The 22090-nt window shown below is 38.2% G+C and overlaps 1 protein-coding gene across 1 annotated transcript; it reads right to left on the minus strand.

Moving 5' to 3' along the window:
- Positions 1-39: 39 nt before the first annotated feature.
- DDX43 (DEAD-box helicase 43) lies at positions 40-21870 on the minus strand. The gene is given in 18 exon segments (XM_086632007.1): positions 40-164; positions 1900-2035; positions 6231-6318; positions 7104-7242; positions 7964-8073; positions 8689-8816; positions 10474-10561; positions 11343-11443; positions 13970-14111; positions 15513-15623; positions 15911-16029; positions 16108-16264; positions 18290-18371; positions 18906-18986; positions 18989-19012; positions 20376-20508; positions 20828-20883; positions 21540-21870. Coding segments are annotated over 18 exon segments (2151 nt in total).
- Positions 21871-22090: the final 220 nt, after the last annotated feature.

A 22090-nucleotide genomic window follows, 5' to 3' on the forward strand; every position in this document is an offset into this window, starting at 1 on the left:
TTAAAAGAAATAGGATGTTTTAAGTAATACATATCTTCTCTATCCAAACGTAGATGTCACCTGCAAAATCTCTTCAAGATAGACCAAGAACATATAGAAGAATTTGCACAGGTTAATTTCCCTGTATGTAATTCCTACGATTCCAAATATAAAGGCATCAACGACTGGGTAAAGTGAAAAATGACAATTTTATTTAAAATTAAGATCCACTGCAGAATATCTAAAATACATTCTTGCTTTCAAAAGAAAAAAAAAAGTCACTGGAGTTACTTCGACATAAACCAGAACAACTTCTCCACATCAACTGGGCTGATGAAGACCTTTTGCAGAGGGCAATCACCAGCAAGAGTGAGCAAAGAGAGAACATGTTATTAAAATAACATGAAGCTACTGAAGTAATTCTGAGTTTTCAGAATTGCTTTGGAAATTAAGTCTTTTTACTGGACTTTGTTCGGGAAGCAATCATTATCTAATGTGATGCAACAGAGTAAAAGTTACTGTGTCCATGTGCATTTGTGTGACAGATCTTGTAGAAAGAAACCTATCTTGAACCCACATCAAGGAGGAAAAGTGTCCACGTGAAAGGCTGTCAAAGCCAAAACGCAGCATGAATCCAACATTCTCAGAATCAGAATTCAGCTCAGTTTTTCTTATGTTGAAGAGTGTTAGGAAAAAATAATAATTGTAATAACTTACAATTTGGGAACTGCTGTGCTATAAGTAAATACATTTTTTGCTTCTTAAAGAAGCCATTGGAAGTCCATATTTTTAGCCTGCTTTTTGAAGGCAAAATAACCTACTGGCTTAAATAATGCCAAGATTTCACCCCAATTATAAGCAAAGAACAAAGAAGAAAGGCCAGAAGAACATTTAGAGAATAATTTTACTAAAACATTCTCATATCACTAGGTTCAGTTTATTAGTTTTTCATTTACTCATACAACACGTGAGTAAAAAACAAGATCAGACCAAGTGTCAAACGAAGGAATAGCTCCTCCCCATATAACTTCCAAAAAGTGAAAACATACCCTATTATCATTAGCAGTTTGTGTGACAGGACCTGACACCCGAATGGAAAACACAAATCAACTTTATCTGAAAGAAATAAAAGCTGATCTTCAAATGTATTTTTTCTTCATGAGTTTGTTAACGCTGATCTAGTAAACTCTGTTTTTCTTCCTTAAGCTAGCAAATTACATCCATGAGAACAAGAAGTAGAAGCTGTTGGGTTTTTTTTCCCCCTCCAGTTAGCCACAAACACGTACTTCTTGTTACACTCTCCTCCATTAGGAGGAAATGCAGATTTCTCTGAAAAAAGCTGGAGACACAAGTCTTAACGAAAGTGACTTTCAATGTTAAGTTTTGAAATAAAACCAGCCAAACAAAAACTCGCTTCAGCAAACATCAGTTACGGCAAACAGGGCGGTTTTCAAATAACTAAGTTATCCTTGGAAATACTTCCGCATGCCACTGGCAGATGGGGCGTATCAATGCAAAAGTAAGTATTCTGAAGCCACATTAACAAGCATTGCTTACATTCACTAATCCAGTTCTCTGAAAGTAAAAGGAAAAATACTCTTTTACATTCTTATATATTAATACTGCATGTAATTAAAAAAAACCCCACACAAACAAACCCACAATATTTGTTTTTAACCAGCAGATAATGGCTTTGGAAGTTACACACATCACACAAGAAAAAATAATGAAATTAATTTTTCTGAAGTGAAAATAGCATCCAAGTGCAAGACTAGATTTATTTCTATATACAGTTAATCTACTTTTTTAAGCCACTTTTAAAAATACATTTTATTTATATGTGACAGGCACAGAAGACAACTGAGAAAAGGAACTTTAAATTCAAGCCCATAGATGCTAACACTAACTATAATCACTTACTTTGTTTCAGTAACTTCAAGGGATTACAGTTATTTTGAGGGCTTCTCTGAGGTCTTCGTATATCCTTTTCAATTTCTTTTCTGATTTGAAATTGTTTGTACCTTTCTGCCATTGCAATAAGCTCGTTAGGAACTACCTGAAAAGAAAGAAGCACAAGAACAAGGTCAGTTTTAAACAAATCTGAACTTTTAGACTCTGCTTCATAAAAATGCTATTGATTTGTGTGTTCCAAAACTTGATTTTGTTATTTATCTGGCTCCTGTCGCTTTGTAGATTGTCTTTTCTGTAGAGATGCACGGATACATCTTTTTACTTAAAATTACACTGAAATATACTGAAAAATAATCGGCACAGTGTCCCTGGATTTTCAACTACATATGTGTGCTAGTATCACCGTATCCGATTACAACATATAACCAGCTAATTAAAACATTTGTATTTCAGATAGAAATGTATCTTTCAGTGATAATGAACAGCTGGGAAAAAAAAGTCCAATGCCACTAAAACATGATATCATACTCTATATACGTATATATATTTGAATGTTATTGATATTAAATTCCTTTTGGAAGTTCTCTGAAAAGAAACTTTGGTACTTAAAGAAAGCACTGCCATAGGAAGGGTTTTCACATGGATAAAACAATACCTGAAGACAAGAAAGAAGGGCAGGAGAAAGTGGTCAGTTCTCCTCCCACTGGGAGGTCACAAGAGAATCTTAGCAAGATCCACAGTGCTTTCTGGCATGTTTGTAATTATGTGGAAAAGGAAGTGAATAGTATCGTCGGCATGCTCTGTCACCTCAGAGTTACTCACGTTCGTAAGGACTGAGGCCAGATGCAAAGAATTACAGACAGACTTTATTAGGTTGAGTGACACTGACCACTGAATGAAAGAAAAACCACCACACACCATTCTTATAGATCACAGAACAAAGGCAGTGTCCAACAAGCTGCCTTAAACCAGATCAGGCATAATGCAGACATTACTGCAACGTTTACTGCAATAAGCAGTATGAGTGACTACTGTCAGAAGAGGTTTTAGATCACTAATCTGTCAAAATCAGCCTGCTTCAACAATCTGCTGCAGCATGTAGCCATGCAGCAGGTAGAAGATATTAATTCCAGAATCAGTTTCCTGATCAGAGAGTGAAGAGCAAGCTTCCGCAGTGCGTGTGAGCATGGTATTAATGTGATTGTCCAGCCTCTGTGGTTTGTCCCTCCACCACTGACACAAACACTGTGCAAACAGTACAGTATGACCAGATTTAAGTACTGCTAAGTCTCCTTAGAAACTCCTAGACCTCGTTTGTAGTGCTTGAACAGGTGAAGAAAGCAGCCAGGAAAAAGGGCCTGGTCAAGTAGGAAGGTTTATTCTTCCAGTTCCAACTTCTTTTGTCAGGCTTTATATAATTCAGCAGTGTTTGCCATTTGTTATCAGCAACTTTTCTTAAGCTGGCATGAGAGTCAGCTCATTACTATATGTTTTATGAGCTGAATTGCTCTTACTGGTAAACAACTGCCTTGGCTGTCAGGAGTCCACAGAACAGGATGTCTATAGAACAGTCTATTCTGCCTAAGTTTTAGACATTGTTTAAAAATAAAGTGAAAAATTATGCATTTCTCGAGCTGAAAGTCATTACAGACCTGTATCAAAAGAGACAGAAGTAATGAGACAAAGTTAATTTTCAGTTAAAACACTGGATGATTGTCTTCCTCAGTATCAGATGCTCTCCTACAGCATGGAACAGCATTTATTCCAACTAAAATTGCAACAATTTCTTGCAAGAGTGGTTTTCGAGCAGGCACAAGGAAAGAGCGGGAAGAAGCCAGGATATGGAACATAATCTTGGTGAGGTAATATCCAGCATCTAGTGGTTTGTTGAGATTTTTATGTGGACAATCTGTATATCTGCTAAACATATAAGCTAGGAATGGTAGGCCAAATGAGAAAACAAAAAAGGATAAAGATGCCATAATTTATATATAACACTTCTTGGTATTACAGAGATCACTGTTTTCCCACCTGATTCCCCAATAAATCTGTCCATGCTTTTTAATAAACTTATATAAAAGATCCTTGCAGTATGATATAGAAATCTTTCTGCTTTAGCTGTTTTTCTTTAGGGAGATTTTCTGTATATCTGAAATCATGGAAAAGATCTAGCTAACAAATGCACCTCACTTATTCTGAAATTGAAGTATTTTGAACATTGAGACCATGTTTTCAGTTGCTCTCCTTCCCTTTTACATGACGATGTTTTAAGACTGAATAATGATATTTTCATTGTCATGAGAGAGGGAAAAAAACCAACGCTGCCTGTATGGATACTTCCCTTCTATCAGCTATAACTAAAAGTTTGAGAATAATGTTGTGACTAACAGTTACCCTTAAAAGTAAGGATTCAAAGATGCCTCTTTTCTCCCCTGAACTCAAGAGACCCGTTGCCAGTTGAACTATCACATGTCAAAAAAGTTTAGGAACTTCACAGTCTGCAGCAGGAAACAGGGCATGGATGGTAATAGCTGACTCAGAAAACAGAACAAGGCACTTCAAGTTCTATTTAAGTGGCCTCAAAGCATCATTACTGGTTTATCTCTTACACTTTCTAAAAAAGCCCCAAAAAAACCCCAAAACCCAAATAAACACACCCACCCCCACCAACCTGCAACTTTAAGAAATTAGTAGGAGACAACTCTTGGCTCTTGTTTTGTTGTTGGTTGTTTGTTTTTTTCTTTTAGCTTTTCCTCCCTCAAAAGCATCTTACCAGGTTTGCAATAAGTGGCATAACATCTTTCAAAGAAGAGTTGTAAACCAGAAGATTTAGGTGAAGTTCTAACTCAGGGTTTAAAATTTGAGTAAGTGTCCACAATAACAACCACAGGTCCTAGGTAAAAGTAATTTAGTTTGTACTCAAACTACCATCCCTCCAAATAAAAAAAAAAATAATTAAAAAATTTCAACGTAAGTCAGGGCATGAACTAGGGGTTTACTATAAATCAGGCAAAACATGGTTTCTTGTTACACCGAGACACAGCAACATAATTGTCTCTGGCTTCTCAGATATGGTAGCAAGTAAAGAAATGTTTCTTTAAAAATAAAGAAATCGCATTCCATTCCTAATTCCCATATTATTTACAAACATCTGTAAGAAAGATAGCTTGGAAAAATGTATGCAGATATCACAACTGTCAGATATAATAAACTGATACACAGTTGAGCTTCTTCTGATAGAAATATTATTAGTATTTACACTGTTACACAGGAACATTGATATGCAAATCCACAATTTAAATACAAATGGAATAAAATACTGTGTGTTGTGGGTTAGGCCGTTCTGGCAACCAAACCGCCAGTCGTTGACTCACCCTCCCCCAGCCCCAGGGATGAGGGAGAGAATTAAAGGATAAATGGGATACCTGTGGGTTGAGATAACAACAATTTAATACAGATGATTTAATACACAGTGTAGGTGCTCACCACCCCCTCGTATGCAAAGCCCGTCTCATCTCGAAGCTGCAATCCCGGACAAATACGAGGCCCCGAAATAGAGAGGGGCAGAGAGAGAGAGAGAGTACTCCGAGAGTGGGAGTACTGGGAGAGAGAGGGAAAAAAAAAAAGCAATAGAGCAAAAGCACAGCAAGCACAAAAGAGCAGAAGCGGTGAAAGAGCCAAAGCGCAAAAGCCCTTCTGTCCGGCTGCCCCTCACTTTTATACTGGGCATGATGACGCTGCGAGATATGGAATACTAATTGGCCAGTTTGGCCCTCAATCTTAAGTTCCACCACAAATCACAAGGGGAATTGTGTCTCCCTTGTCCTGGCTATGCTCCCCCTTTATCCCGCCATGCTTCTGCACTCCGGCACACTGAAAAGTCCTTGGAGTCTCACGTCCAACCACAAGCATCAACTTGCTATCAACATTCTTCTCAGAGCGAGCCTCTGAGTAAAACCAAAACACGGAGCTCTTCTAGCTGCTAAAAGAAGAGCTAACTGTCTCAGCTAAAACCAGGACACTGTGAAATAAAATAGATCCTGTTATTCCTCTGCAGACTTCTATAAGAGTGTATATTAGTTACTTTTTCTCTGGATGGAGAGAAGTGGAAAGCTTTGATTCAAGTTCCTGGTTCTTTTTTGGGACTTGCCTGAAGGTAAAACACAGTGAAGGATATCCAGGACAAGAGAGACTTAGGTACCCATTTTTTTTCCCTTGAGACACTACAAACACTCAGCAAGAAAGGTCTAAGTAGGCTTAGACCTTGGTTCTGGGTTACCACTGTTTCAGGTGGTAACCCAGAACCAATATAAATCTTACCCAGTAAGACGTATTCTTACTTGGTTTGCTCTTTCCAGAATTTCAATCAGCTCAGATGCAACCCTCCAGTCGTTCTTCGTGACAAGCGTTACTGCCTCCCCAGTGCGCCTAAACAAGGAAAGAAACAACTGTTGATTTTCAAAACAGCTGCTGTTAGGCTGTTCCTACTGACCTATATGGACATAAATTGTACCACAGGCCATATATTGAACTGGTAGATAAAAACGGCTTGAGTATTTACTATGCACATGACAGAAAGCAACTTTTCATAGAGATCAGAATGTGGCAATTCACCTAACATGGAGCAAAGGTGCAACTAATTTAGACTTTTAAACAATAAACCTAGCATAAAGAGCATATTTAAGTGTGAAGAGACATACATTCATATCATGATTAAAATAAACACATACCCAAGAAAAATCACACTTGTGCTGACCTCGAAAAGCAGCATTCCAAAATCCTAACACCAAACTACACCACCATGACAGGCTGAAAACTTTGAACTTCTGTGTGTTTTTTCCCCAATGGGCTGTCTAGGAAACTAAACAACCCAGCAGCTCACAAAGAGACAAACAAGGAAGTAACATTTCAGAATATCTACACGGAAGTTGTTTTGAACTGTAATTCTTCCCCAGATTTAAACCACCTTTCAAACATCTCTCATTCCCATGCACTTCAATGAAAAAACAGAAGAGTTGAAAACTTGTTTGCCTTAAATTTAACAGTGAATTAATTTCAAAACATAAAGCAGTGTGTTATTATCTAAAACACACTTTCACAAACTCCAGAGTCTTCACTCCCCATCACCTGCAGCTCTAGCATTTCACAAGAGAAACACCTACACCGCGCATAAAATACTAACAACATGTTACTATTTTCTTGTAAACACTCACCCTGCTCTTCCAGTACGACCTACTCTATGAACATATTCTTCAATGTTGCGAGGGAAGTCAAAGTTAAAAACATGAGTAATATCATGCACATCAAGGCCACGGGATGCTAAGTCAGTAGCTACCAGTATTCTGACTCTACCTAAAATAAGTGCAACAGAAAAAATGGGAGTTTATGGAATAAAAAGAAAATATACTCCAGTCTATTGATCTTCTAGTGTATAATACACTTATTCTTAGCACATAAAGGAAAAACATGCTTGTTGCACATGACACTGAGTTAGCTTCAAATAGGTGGTGGTAAGTAAGCACCCAAAAACGTTATTTTACAAGTACTTGTATTTCACATGTAGAACAGCAGGGTGCAGGAGAACTAAGAAACACACCTAGCTGATATAAAGAGTCTGTGAAAAGAACAGAAACTTTAACAACTACATTCTCTGCTGGCATCTTTATCATAGGACTATTGGTTTTATTAGCATGTGGTCACGTAATTCCAAAGCATAACCCTACTGGCATAATCAAGAGCAGAACTGAAAGCATCACCATTTGACACTTAAATTTAGCATTCTGTAGACTAACACAATATTGCATTTTCCACAGAGATTTCAAAATAAAATAAGCCTTACTTTGAATTATTTAGCTCTTAGACATTCCATTCCAAATTTTATTGAAGAGTGATCTTTTTGTTTCCTGGATTTGTTGTTTATCAAATTAACAAAGCAAATATATCCTTCAGACCTCTAATATTTTAATTTCTATGGTATTGAAGAGACATGGCACTTACAAAATAGACAAAGTTCTGCACATGACAAGCTTTAAAAACCTGGGCTAAACATGCCAGTACTTAGGTACAAACATACCTGTCTTGAAGTCATCTAAAGCCTGCTCCCGATCACACTGTTCCCTGTTACCATGAAGTGACTGTACTGGAATTCCCTGGAGACCAAAGTCACTTGCTAAGTCATCAGCTCTAGGATGAAATAAAACAATCGTTATTGAAAAGACAAAAAAAAAAAAAGGTAAAAAAACCCACGACGGCGTCTAGATTTAGATCCAAAAGGTCATAAAGTGACGACAAAAGCTAAACATGTGCCTAAGGACAAAACCCTACCTAGGTCAGCCAATACTTATTATAAACCTGTATGAAAGCCAAGACTATTCCTCACATAAACATTTGCTTTGATTTATATATAACAGAAATAATAGACGATTTTTGTGTTGTTCACTCAAAAAATCTCAGGTATGGTTCAATGACCTCCCCCTCCAATCAGGTCTTGTATGCACCAGCTGCATATGCAAGTAATCAGTACATCACATTAATGTATCTCCAAGAATCTTAACATCTACTTTAACTATGTGAAATTGAGATTTGCCACCACCACTAATGATATTAAAAAGGATACAAACTACCAGTCAGTCTGGAGGAATGAATGAATGAAAAAATAAATAAATACAAACGCCACTACTACCAGCACATTGCTGGCAAGAGCTGTTACACTCGGTAATTATTACATGTACTAAGAAACTATCCAGTATTTCTGTTAGGAAGAACGAACAGATGTAATATTGGGAACTGATTACATACGTAAGTTTTTTTCCCACAAAAATGATGACCTTATCTTTTGGCTTCATAGAGTCAATGAAGTGTTGCATATAAGCTCTCTTTTCCTCCTCAGCAATAACAATAACTCTCTGTTCCACCGTATTTACTGCCTGTTGAAAAGCAAAAAGAGATGTGAAGTAGAAACAGGTAGAATAATGTTTTTTCTGTTAATTCCCATATTACGACATTATAAAATTAGTAACGTGATACCATGAAAAACTATTTTAAAGTCAAAATATGTATCAGTTTGGAGTCCAAACAATGCAGACTTATTTGTTGTTTCCTAGTTGCTTTAGGATAATAGTAAAATTCACCTTTAAGCAGTTTGCCAAATAATGTATTTGTAGAGATTTAGAGGGCACAGATTAGTAGACTAGTGAGGCAAAATAAATATCCCCATTATTAGTGAAAATCAGATTGTAGTAGTTTGAGTATATTTGAGATTCTATGATATTTTATGTTAATCCAGAGCAAACTGGAACAATGCCAGCCTTACTTGAAAAGACAAGCTTTTAAATAAGCTTTTTAAATAAGACTCTCTAATCTATTTGAAATGATCAGTTCTGTCCAATTCTTCCAACAACAGTTTGTTAATAAAAAAAACCCCTTTACTCCATTATATTTGAAGGTTGCCAATATCTAAGATATACTACATAAGTAGTATGAAAGTCCAGACATTCTCATGGCACTGCATCATAATCTTGTGGCAAGGCTGGCTGAAGAATCAATCAAGTACATAGAAAGATTCTGTCTCCACATGGGAACCCTTCCCCCTCCACCCAGAGGTCACCCCCTTCAATTAAGAGAAGCTTCTGTAAAAGATGAATGCATTAGACAAGACAGCTGTAATAGCAGCTGATATCTTTCAATCCTGATCCTGTGTCTTTGACAAGTAGTGCCCTTTAACAAAAGCATAGTTCTGAACAGACCAGACAAAATGTACATTTTCCTCCTATTTCTACCTAAAAGGTGTATTAGATATTAAGTTTCCTCATTCCCTATCTCACTAAGAAAAGTGAGACTGAAAAGGAAAATTTCATCGTTTAAGAACTAAAGTCAAAGCAATCTCTGGACCAGGATGTGGCGATCATGGAATAACTACTATTTTTCTAAATTCTGCTGGTACTGAAGCCAACTACACATAGCTGCACCAGCATGACAAGTATGCAACTATATTTACGTATTAGAAGTTTTGGATTTTTAAAGACAGTTCTTCCTCTAAAATATACTGTTCCTGCTCTAGACAAGCGCCCTCCAGGACTTTACTAGAGAGCTTCCACTCTCTTTGAGAAAGCTGCAGTTAAGAAACATAGATCCAGATAAGGAGCTGTATGCATTAGAAAGAAGATCTTCAGAAGGAAAAGTAAGTAACAAACAAGAACTTGCTGAACAGAAGGGAGGCTGCAAAAATAAACGTTCAAGCAAGAACACATGGCACAGCAAAGTACAATATCCAAACCTCAATTTGATTGATACTTGCCCACTTGTGATGTCTTCTAAGGAATACCTAGGCCTTCAAGATTTTGTTACAGAAATATAAGAACAAAGTTCTTTTCTACATTTTTTTTTTTTAAACTTCTTTCTAAACTTTTAATGAAACTTTGAAAGAATAATATGGAGCTGTTTTCTGTTTTTTTCAAAGTTCGGATTGATTTTGAAGTTACACACATTTACTTACACATAGTTACAAGCGAAATATTTCCTGGTTTAACTGTAGGTTCTTCTCCAAAAGGGAAAAAAAAAAAAAAAGACAACAGACCAACTTACTGCTAAGTCAAGAGTGCCAACATATACAATCATAGGATTTTTCAAATAGGATTTGGCTAGGCGACGAACACCATCAGGCCAAGTAGCACTAAAGAGGAAGTGAAGAGGAAAACACGCACATGAGAACAGAGTGCAATATCTTCTCTAGTTCATTAATTTCATCACATTCTTCTTTCTTTCCTTTCTTATACACCAGTGAGACACTCGAGTATGCAATAACAGTAGTGAGTTTATATAACATTTAGAAATAATCTTAAGTTATTCGTAAACAGCACTCAAGCTTTAAAGATCACTTTCTAGGTTAAAGTACAGACAATGGTTATGGAGCCTTTCTAATGAAGCCAAAAGTGAACTTTGTAGTTTAATGATACCTAAAAAGCAAGCTTCTAGTCTGGTTTTATCTCTAAAACAACAGCTCCAATGCAAAAGACGGTAACAAAAGTTATTGTTGGGATATTCGATTGTTAAGCTCCCAAAAGCTGCATAATTTCAAAATTAGTGCAGGTACAGACCAGCACAGATACTGGTCAGAAGGTTAGGATACACGTCTGGTCCCAGATGGAGATGTGGAAGTTGGCATTTCGAATTGATATGGCAAATTCTAGCACTCCCAGAGCACCTTCCTTTCTGGGAAGAACTCAGTTGTTTTTATAGTTGATGTAAAACGACAGAAAAGGGGTAAGAAATGAAGATAAAATTGTCAAATGACTCATTAGGACTGACTAGACAGAATTAGACATAAAACTGATGCCATTCCCATTTAGGCTAGTAAAATCTTATTAAAACTGACACATTTGTTTTGAAGTTAACTTGTTCAATAATCTTATGTTCACAGTGTTCAAATACTGAGCACTATCATGTTTACATACCTTGTCATAACAGTTTGTCTGTCAGGCCGCACATCTATTAGGATCTTCATTATCTGAGGTTCGAATCCCATATCCAACATTCTGTCAGCCTCATCTAAAACCTGCTCAGAACAAGGTATTTATTGTGTCTAGTTCCTTAGATAAGGGTTTCAGCACATTACATAGCAGATCATTTTAACAGTAACAATTTTAGTTGTAGAATCCACTCCACAATGTATTGCAAAACCTGTTCAACTTCTATTTCGTCTCTTCAGTTTCCTTGAAGCTTTTCCATTTAGTAATACATTTGCAGGCAGAACAAGAAAATTCACACCTTCAAGAGCACTTGAAGTCAACGAAAGAAGAAACAATAACTGTTTGTTTTAACAACATTTTTGTTAGTACCTAAGATTCAGCACAGAGTTAAAAAAACCACAAAAAACAATAAAATCAAAGCCAACCAAACCGGGGAGGGGTGTGGATAGGTAGGACGACACAGGACAACGGACAGGGACGGACACCGCACAACACACTTTCATAAGAAATTTTTGGTAACTTCAAGGGGAAATCTCATTTCTATCTTGACAAAGATCTCATACTAGACCAAAATATCATTTATCGATTTAGTTCCTCGTTAGAGGTAGGAAAAAAGCCAGACCGTGCATTCTGGCTTACACAAGGACACTGCAGAACTCGATAGCTGTCAGGCAAGAAGACAAATTCCCTGCCTCCAATTCAACTGTGTACAGTGTATATTCAAATATAATTCATTCTAACAGAGTTTGGTTTTTTGTTTGTTCTTTTTTTCTTTTTTTAAACAAACAACCGCATCCTGGTCTCTAACCTTGGAAGTCCTTTGGAAAACAATTATATCCTACCAGCAAATAATACTCAGTGCACTTTGGGAGCATTCACAAGACTCATCAATATCTTTAAAGGAAAACCAAATAAAGCTCTTCAATGAAGAGCATTCTTCATCCAAGGTGTTAAAGTTGAAATCTAATATCCCTCTCTTTTCTCTGAAATAAGGCTGCAAGATTAAATTATTTGTTGGCTGAAATTGACAATGATGCTGTGGAAACAGAAAGCATCTTATATACTGAAAAGTACAAGAAATTACAAGGAAAAATATGTGGTAACGTAGAAAAAAACAGCATTTTGGATGTCCAACTTTTCATATGGGACCTAAAGAAGCACAGCATTTCCAGAAAGCCTGAGGCATGAGACATTAACCACTTTGCAAAACATGGTCCATGCACTGGTTTCAATCTTCTGAAAATATTTAACTGCTAGCAGTACTACAACAAATACTTTTCTCCTGGTTTACATCAACGTATTTTTTAGTTTGATAGCTAATTCTTTTTAGTAATGTTATACTATGGTATATCCTGCACATACTGAAACATCTGATTTTGGTTACATACATATTCTTTGCTTTGTAAAGCAGTGATGTGATTGTAGTATGACCATACTTCACATTGGTAGAGAAATATACTAATCACAGAATGGTTTGGGTTGGAAGGGACCTTAAAAACATCATCTAATTCCACCCCCTCCTTGCCATGGGCAGGGACATCTTTCACTACACCAGGTTGCTCAAAGCCTCATCCAACCTGGCTTTGAACACTTCCAGGGATGGGGCATCCACAGCTTCTCTGGGCAACCTGTTCCAGGGCCTCACCACCCTCAGTGAAGAATTGCTTCCTTATCTCTAATCTAAACCTACCTTCTTTCAGTTTAAAGCCATTGCCCCTTGTCCTATAGTTTTCAGAAAGCAGATTTTCAAGCCTTTATTCCTCCTGCTTAGCAATTACATGTGACTCTTCTACATGAGGCTACTTCCCTGTCTTCCAGTATTTTTTTTTTCTCAGATGGCCAAATTTCCAACGATGCTATACCATCACTGGCCTTGCCAGTAAGCTCACAACCATTAGCTACAATTGAAGCTAACTTGTTACAGCATAATGAGTATTTAATCCTTAGAGGGGAGTGAGGGTGGAGATAAAGGAGGGAAAGCAGGCCAAACTGTCAAGCTAGGCAGCATGTTAGGCTTGTTGAATTGAACAGACAATTCAGAATTAATTTAAATATATGAAAGCATTTTACAAAATAGGAATGGTTTTAAGTGTCCAGCACAGGAAAAGGCAAGAATGAAATGAAGACAAAGATTCACAACAATGTTTACATGGCTATTTTCCCACTGAGATCAAAGAAAGTCAGTCACTTAAGCATTTAAATGTCTAACTCTGACTTACTGCTGCACAAATTTCAGTAAGAACTTGAGTCACTGGTAACCTTTACAATAAAAGGAAGACAGACAACCTGTGAAAGGTATTTAATCCATTAATAACTGATCTTGCCAAAATGAACTTTTAAACAGCAAATATTACTAATGTGAGATAACAATTCAGCATCTTTAAAATGCTTACTGTGCTAAAAACCTATTTTATTTTTTCCTAGTGAATATTCCACATCTGCAATGCAATTATGGCAAGTATGAACCACTCCTTCAACACTAATCACAATATTAAGATGTACTGTAATTAAGACTTAAAAAGTTTAAAGAAAACTTCATTAAAGCTTAAGTTCACACTAACTGTCAACCATTTCCCAACTGGTGCGTTACTCATTCCGTATCAGCTACTTGCCAAGTATGTTATGCTCTTCAAATTTATGAAGTTGTTCATTTGAAGATCATTCAGTCTGCCAGGAGTAGCAATAACAATATCCACACCTTTGGTAACCACGTGTATCTGTTCTTTTCGGTCCCCACCACCATATATGCAAATACTGAAAAATAAATGCATTACAGAAGCAGTGTATTAAGGTTCAACTGAAGTCAGTCTTTTTCACATAAATACCACTATGTTGCTTCATTTGAAAAAGTTATCATCTAGCATTATTGAAAAAGTTATCATCAAGCATTACCAAGAGGAAGGAATACCATAAATGTGACTGACAGTATCACAGTAAGTTAACACTGAATGATACTCCCTCAAAAGTTCAGCAAGCTTTCTGCTGAAATTGCAGTGAAAGTAATCCTGAGAGGAAGATAGCTATTAATCTACAAGTATGTTTTGGGTTGTTCTGAAAATATTCACACAAAAAAAACAAAGAGATGAACATACGAAAGGATGCATGATTTTCTAAATGGTACCATCAAAAGTCAAACATTTTGCTGTTAAAACAATCAGTACACTTGATAAGGTGTACAAACTTAACACACTCTGTAAAACTCCTTAGTATTTCTGGGAAGGAGGCAGAACGTACGTTTCAGTACTTGATGACTACAAGACTAATTCTGTACGCTATACAAAGTTACCAGAGCCCTAAAAGTAACTTTCATGGTACAGTAATGTCTTTTTAAAAGCTAAATGAAGACCTAACACTCTGAGCAGGTTTGTGGATGAAACTGGGGGAGCAGTTGATATAGTAGGACTAGGCTGTTACTCAGAAGAACCACAAAAGACTAGAGGAACGGGCTAACAGGAATCCTATGAAGTTTAACAAAAGCAAAGATGGGGATGGAATTACCTCATGGCTGAGGGCCAACATGCTAGAAGATGGCTTTGCAGAAAAGACTTGGGTGGGCTTGAAACAGAACATTATTCAGCAGTGTAACCCCACAGAAAAGAAAGCCAGCTGTGTACTATGGAGAAGGTAGCCAGCAGACTGATTATTCCTCCTTATTTACACTTGTGAGACCACACTTGCAGGATAATATCCACTTTTTGTAGCTCCCGCCTCTATTACATCACAGACATATCCATACTGGAGCAAGCCCACTAGACAGCAACCAAGATGGTCAAGAGGACAGAGTGCATGATGTGAGAAGCTGGTAACCAGGCTTGTTCAGCCTGAAGAGGACAAGGCTCAGGGAGATCTTAATGCTTTCTACAGCTACCTAACAAGGTGCCAAGAAGACACAGCCAGACTCTTCTCAGCAGTCCACACAGAAGCCAAGAAGCAACAGACAAAGCCACAACTACAGAGAACTCCAAATATATAAGAAATAAGATTTTCACTGTGAGAGTAGTCAAAACAGGCACTCTAAAACTGGGAAAATACAAACTCTGCATTTACTATCTTTCCCTCCCCTCTTAACAAATGCAATTATTTTAGCAGGTGAATTAAGCCACAAGTGGTAGGGAAAAAAAAATTACTTAACAAGCAAGAGAGAAGTGAGATTACCTTTTAATTCCTTTATATGTGTACTTCAAACACTCTGCCTCTACTTGAAGAGCCAGTTCTCGAGTGGGAGCAAGGACTAACATTCCAGGCCCTCCTCGCTGATCTTTGGATCTGCAATAAAGCATCTTTAGAACGTGAGTATATAAGGCTAGGCAAAGTCCATCACATCTGACATCAAGTATTTTTAGACTGTTCTAGACTTTCTCAGTGCACTGCTACTAACGAGTTGACAAGTTTGGTGATAAGTGACAAGGTGACAAGTTTGGTATTTAGTACACCAGGTTTGTAATTTTTTTTTCAATGTTTATCATTTGTTATCTTCTTTACTAGAAAACCATCTCACAGAGGGTGAGAGGAAGTATCTACATCTAAACAAGTCAGACACAAGCAGTCCTTACATTGGTTGCGAAGTCAAGTGAATGAATCCAGGAATTAAGTATGCTAACGTCTTCCCAGTACCAGTCTGTGCTATACCAATAAGATCAATTCCTTGCAGTATGATCGGCCATGCCTGGGACTAACATAAAATAACAAATACTTAAATGTATTTTTCTCTTAAGCTTCAGATAAAGAGTCATCAAAATTGATAACATACCTGAATTGGTGTAGGTTTTTGAAAACCAACTTTTCTTATATTAGCCATAATATCAGGATAATGCTCAAATACATCTTCAAATTTACAAACAGGATTGGGAATGCAGCGCTTTTCACCTTCTTTTAAGTCATCACAAATTATATTATTATTTTCTTTCCTGTATAGAATTAAAGAAGTGCAATTGCTTTAAAGTCTCATTATCTGAAAAAGTAGAGCTGACACAAAAGACTGCATTAACAGAAATCAAGTTCAGGCTCTTGAATGAGACTATTCTTCTAACTTCTAAGAAAGACTTACTACAGAAAAACTTCTCTTGGAGGCATCAATTATTATTCTTTCTTAAGAATGAGTAAGTCAAAGTCATATATGGATATTAACATGAACTGCAGTCCTGTCATATCAGACTTCAATTATACTCTATTACAATTACACTCTATTACCTCTCCTATGAAGACAGGCTGAGAGAGTTGGAGTTGGTCAGCCTGGAGAAGAGAAGGCTCTGGGGTGATCTTATAGTGGCCTTCCTGTACTTAAAAGGGACCTGCAAGAAAGCTGGATGGGGACTTTTTACAAAGGCATGTAGTGATAGGGCAAAGGGCAATGGATTTAAACTGAAAGAGGGTAGATTTAGATTAGAGATAGGGAAGAAATTCTTCACTCTGAATGTGGTGAGGCACTGGAAGAGGTTGCCCAGAGAAGTTGTGGATGCCCCATCCCTGGAAGTTTTCAAAGCCAGGCTGGATGAGGCTTTGAGTAAGCTGATCTAGTGGAAGGTGTACCTGCCCACGGCAGGGGGGTTGGAACTAGATGATCTTGAAGGTCCTTTCCAAAACAAACCATTCTATGATTCTGTGAAATTAAATAACTGTGATAAGTTTTAAACCTAAAGACAATCTAGAACTCATAGGAATGGACTGGATTTCTTTTTCAGAACCCTGTATTCCGACAAAAGCCTTCGTGAAATATTTTCAGAGCAGCTCCCTGGATGCTCTAGAAAACACAAACAGAAGTGTTTAGAAAAAAGGTGGCCAGTGAGACATTGAGCTCCCTCCTAAAACAAACAAACAAAACTCAAACCACAACACACACAAAAAGTTACATAAAAAACGAGGTTCTGAGGCTCCCTCAAATTAACAGGTATTAATATGCATAAGCAGTTTATGTTCATTCCAGTTCTGTACTCTTCTGAAGATTCCAATCAGCAAATAGTTTTACTTCAAGCAGGGTGTGGGCTAGGAAAAGAATGGGTAATTCAACCTTCTCATGTTTACTTTTTTTTTCCCCAATTACTGTCTTTTTTTTCCTTAAACAGATTAGATGAAAAATGAAAAACATTCCTTTATCACAAAAGTGCTATTCCTCAACGCATGTTCTGAATTGACAGAACAATGTTCTGTTGTTGCTCTTGACTTGCTCTAACAATAACATGTACACACACTTTAAGCAAACAGGTGTCAATTCCATGCTTTGCTCACTGTGACAAGGTTTCTCTGGTGGGCATGCAAGAGGAAAAAACAGACACTACGCAAACCTAAAAGTAATAAAAGCTAACACTTCAAGAATGCTCACCAATTTCATCACAACTTCTGAAAAGGATTGAAACTATTACCAGGGCCTGAACAGAATCACTTGAAACAGATGATCTGCTTTTCTTGCAAAGTAATGATGTAGACTGCTGGATCAAAATGAATGGATCGAGTCAACTGAGGCATGTACTCACCAGGATGTACTGGTATAGGAAGACAACAGTTACAGAAGTTGAAATTTGTTTTGAAGATGGTATTTGACTAAAATACATGGGAAAAGTGGCAGCCAAGAGGTATTCAACATGTGAACAAAAATATTGGAAGGTTCTAGAAAACATGAACATGCTGTCTCATGAAACGCAAAGAAACAGTGAAAGCCAATGAACTGTCTTGACTTTTTTCCCTTCTGAAAGTCAACTAGATCAAATGCTTTTAGAGAAGCAATTAATTCCTAAAGTTAATTTTCCAAGCAACTAATAATACCTTATCTACTAGTTATTGTTTAATTCCTAAGCAAGAGTTCCTAAGAAGATTGAAGTTATGACAAGACCCTAACATTAATGCTTCGATCTCAGTATTTCATCTCCCACTTTCTGGGCTTTGTACCTTAACAGTTATTTTTGTCAAGCAGATGATTGTCTTAGAAATGATCTTACCGCCACAGTTCCACTTCTTCTTGTGACATAGATGCAGTCCTTGATGATTCTTTATAGAAGTTTTTCTCAATTGGAGGCAAATCTTAAACAATCAGAAAAAGTATGCTTGAGTCAGTAAGAAATGCTACAGATTCAGAGTAAGTCTGCTAAAGCTTAAGATGGAAATCCTGAAACCCAGACTGTCTTGTACTAGGTGACTAGTCAAAAGCAGTGGAAGAATACTGTTGTTCATGTAAGAGATGAAGGCTGAAACACTTAAGTATCTGCAAAAACACTTCCCCACATTTCAAATTCTAAAGTAATTTCTACTAGCACATAGAGTATAATATTTAAAAATCCTCAGATTTTTGCTATGGCCACATACAAAACAACAGCATTTTCAAAGGGTGAAGTCAAAATACCAATCGAGTAGTAAGTTTAAGTCTTCACAGAGCAAGTACAGTGTCCTCCATGACCATGCAGAGAAACACTGACACGGTTACTTCACTGCAAATACTTCACTAACTTGGACACTGAAATATTCAGTCATCTCAAAGCAAAAATTAAAAACGTTTAAGCATTCAACACATTTATCATATAAAGACAAGTACTATACAATCAAAATTTTAAAACTAACCTGCCCACTTCATAGCTTCATATTAGCTTTGTTTTCCTCGAAGAGAGGCCCAGTTAATCACGAATTTCCTTGGGTTATTTCAGGCTTGATAGTGTCCAAGGTTTTTCCTGTGCAGTTAGTACCAAAATTCTGCTGTTTGATGAAAACTGTTGGAGGATGGGGGAGAACACACACACACAGACACCCCCCAAAAGAAACATCTTATTTTCTTTTCCTATTGTAAAGCCTCATATGTGAGTTTGAATAGACACGAAGCATTTAAAGAGAAAATTCTTTCCTAGGTCTTAGCCTGAAACATCGTTAAAACCTGTACAAATCCAGTTCTGATAAAAAAGAAGCATTCCAGTATCTTTAGCTACTTAAAGAAAGTAATGACAGGTTCCAAAATGCTGCTCCTCCAGCTATAAATAAGGCTTGCTGTGCAGCAGGCTTCTGAAAAACTTGTGAATCCAGCAGATGATAGGCAGACAAAAAGCTTTCTTTTTAACAGCTACAAAAGCAAGGTTTACTTCTAAAGCATCTAATGTCACCACAAAAAAGTCTCAGTGTAGTTACACTCTATACCCCTTTTTTTGATGAGGTTAACACTTCTTAAGAACAGTTTTACACTGAAGATATAAATGGCAATATAATTATGTATTAGTGGAAAAGCTGGAAACACGGGGAAAACGCAGTCACAGCATTAACTATTTCTAGCCTCTTGAAATATACTTGTTCACTTTCTGGGGCACTTCTAAAAATCTAAACTCACAACTACTCCATTCCTTATTCTAATGTTGGAACACAACTCTTGGATCTGTCCTTCCTCATCAGTGTCTCAGATCAACAGCTATGAATGTTGTTTGCCTGTGCAAAAAGTCATCAGGTGCACATGCAAGACGAATATCAATAACACAAGCAGCATTTCAACATACAATCATTAATTACATATCCACATAATAAAGTTAACACTATAAAGCCTAGTAAAGTGAGTCATGATGTGCAACATCAGATCTTAAATGCTAACTTTCCGTGAAAGTAGTAAGAAGTCAGCATCATCCATGCTATAATCAGTAGATGCTTGCTTTATAGACTACATTTATAAAAGCTTATTGGATTTTAATACTGCAGAGATACTACACTAAAACTTAAACTAGAACCAATACTTCTGTTTTGGGGGAATCAGATTGATAATGCAAAAAAGCACGTAGCAGTATGAATGCATTCTGCATTCATTAAAATTGCTGAAAATACACAGGAAAAGATTTTCACAGAAGTCTGGCAGTTTGAGGGGTGGAAACCGTTCACAGTTGAGAAAGGAAGATGTCTAGATATTTCTGTTTTAAGGAGGTGTGCCATTGTCCAAGAACAAGGCGAAAGTTAATTCACTTTGGTAAAATACTACTAATATAAAAACCCTCCAGCAAACTACCAAATATAGGGAAAGACAATCCACAATCTTTTTTTTTTTTTCCACAAACACATTCTTACCTTTCTCAGTCCCACCTCTAATGTAGTTTTGTCCAGATCTTGTAATAGCATCATCAATCAACATCTTGGCTTTGTTTTGCACAGCAATGCTGCCAAAAATCTTTACTTCAGCTTCACAGGTTCCCTTTATAACCTACGTTCATAAAACCTTACTGAGTTTTTTAATACAGCAAAGACAAACATTATGTAAGAATGCATACTGAAAACAATCTTTGATTTTTTTTTTAAATTTAATTTTTTTAAACTTCTCTTCCCAGGAAGAGGCCCTTTAATTCCCTTTCTAAAAGAAGGGGAAATAAACATATACTTTACACTTTTTGTAAAAGAGTAGAATTATTACAGCTAGTGCAACACCCTTCAAACTCCTGCAGTAACTGTGGTTTACACAGAAGAAAAAGCATATATATAATCCCAATAAAGTCTAGGCCTACACAACACACAGCACATGGTACCTTTATCCTGGAACCCGAAGAATCCTCAATTTCTCTTATCTTAGTTCCACCCCGACCTATTATAAAGAAACACTGCAGGTATTATAGCCATTTAGGTCGAACTGTCAAAAACTACACATGGTAACTTTAAGTATTTATTTGTGACCAAAACCTAAGACCTTCATATGTGTGCATGCATCCATAAATAAAAGAACTTGTGACACTAAAATGCGGGAAAATGCAGGTAACTTTTCTGGAAATCAACCAGATCCAAAGCATGTGTAGGCAGGAGAGGCACCTCAGCTGAAGAGATGGAGCAGCAAAACCAGCTCAAGAGCGAGCCATCCTTCCTTTACGTGACTAGAGACTTTACAGACTGCTGGCCACGAGAAACAGACATCAACCCAACCACTTTAGGGAGAAAAAGCTCGGCTGCCCCGGTAAATGGGAGAGCTCCACTCTTTAGCCACTACCCTGCAAGAGCATCCAGCCATCCCCAAGGGAGAGAGATGCAAGGAGATCACAACGGGCTGGGGCCCTTCCACGGCCAGGGAGACAGAAAGCAGCGACACACCTCGGGGTACAGGGTGGTGGTGGGGGGGGGGCTGGGGCCCACACGAACAAACCTCTCTGCGGCTGGGCCCTCTCCTCCTCCCCCACCCACTTACCTCAGCGAGCCAAGCACCGCGGGGGGAAGCGTGTGTGAGATGGGTGTGTGCGCGGCCGTTATTACCTATGAGAGCCCCGACCAGGGCCCTATCGAGGTGGAAGCTGAGGGGCGCCGCGGCGTCCCAAGCTTGGCCTGCGGCGGCTCGGGGCGGCCGCTGCGGCGCCGCCTCTCCCGGGCCGCGGGAGCCTTCAGCGCCTCGCGGCTCCCACTCCTCCCCTCCGAGACTGGCCGTCTCCCGCCGCCACTCAGCGCTCCTTCGTCTCCCGCCGCCGTCTACGGAGCCGCGGCTCTGTAAAGGGGTCGCCGGCGGTTGCCACAGACGCCCGGCGGCAGAAGAGGGCGGCCGACCCGGCGAGTCGGCACCTTCGTCGCTGCCCGTTTCCCAGTCAGACATGACGACAGCCCGCTCCACAGCCCATGTGGCGAGCCTTGGCGCCCATAGACCAGGGGCGCGCTGATTGGCCAGGACGGGCCGCTCGCTAAGCAGTGATTGGCTGGCTCGCCGAGGCCGCGCGTGCGTAGGAGAACGCGTGGTCGCCCCTGCCACGCCCGGGCTCAGGCGTGCGCTGCGCGGCCGCTGGGTCCTAAGTCCTGCCCTCTCCTCGTTCCCTGCT

This window comes from Tauraco erythrolophus, chromosome 2 (genome assembly GCF_009769465.1).
Source record: "Tauraco erythrolophus isolate bTauEry1 chromosome 2, bTauEry1.pri, whole genome shotgun sequence".
Taxonomy (NCBI): domain Eukaryota; kingdom Metazoa; phylum Chordata; class Aves; order Musophagiformes; family Musophagidae; genus Tauraco; species Tauraco erythrolophus.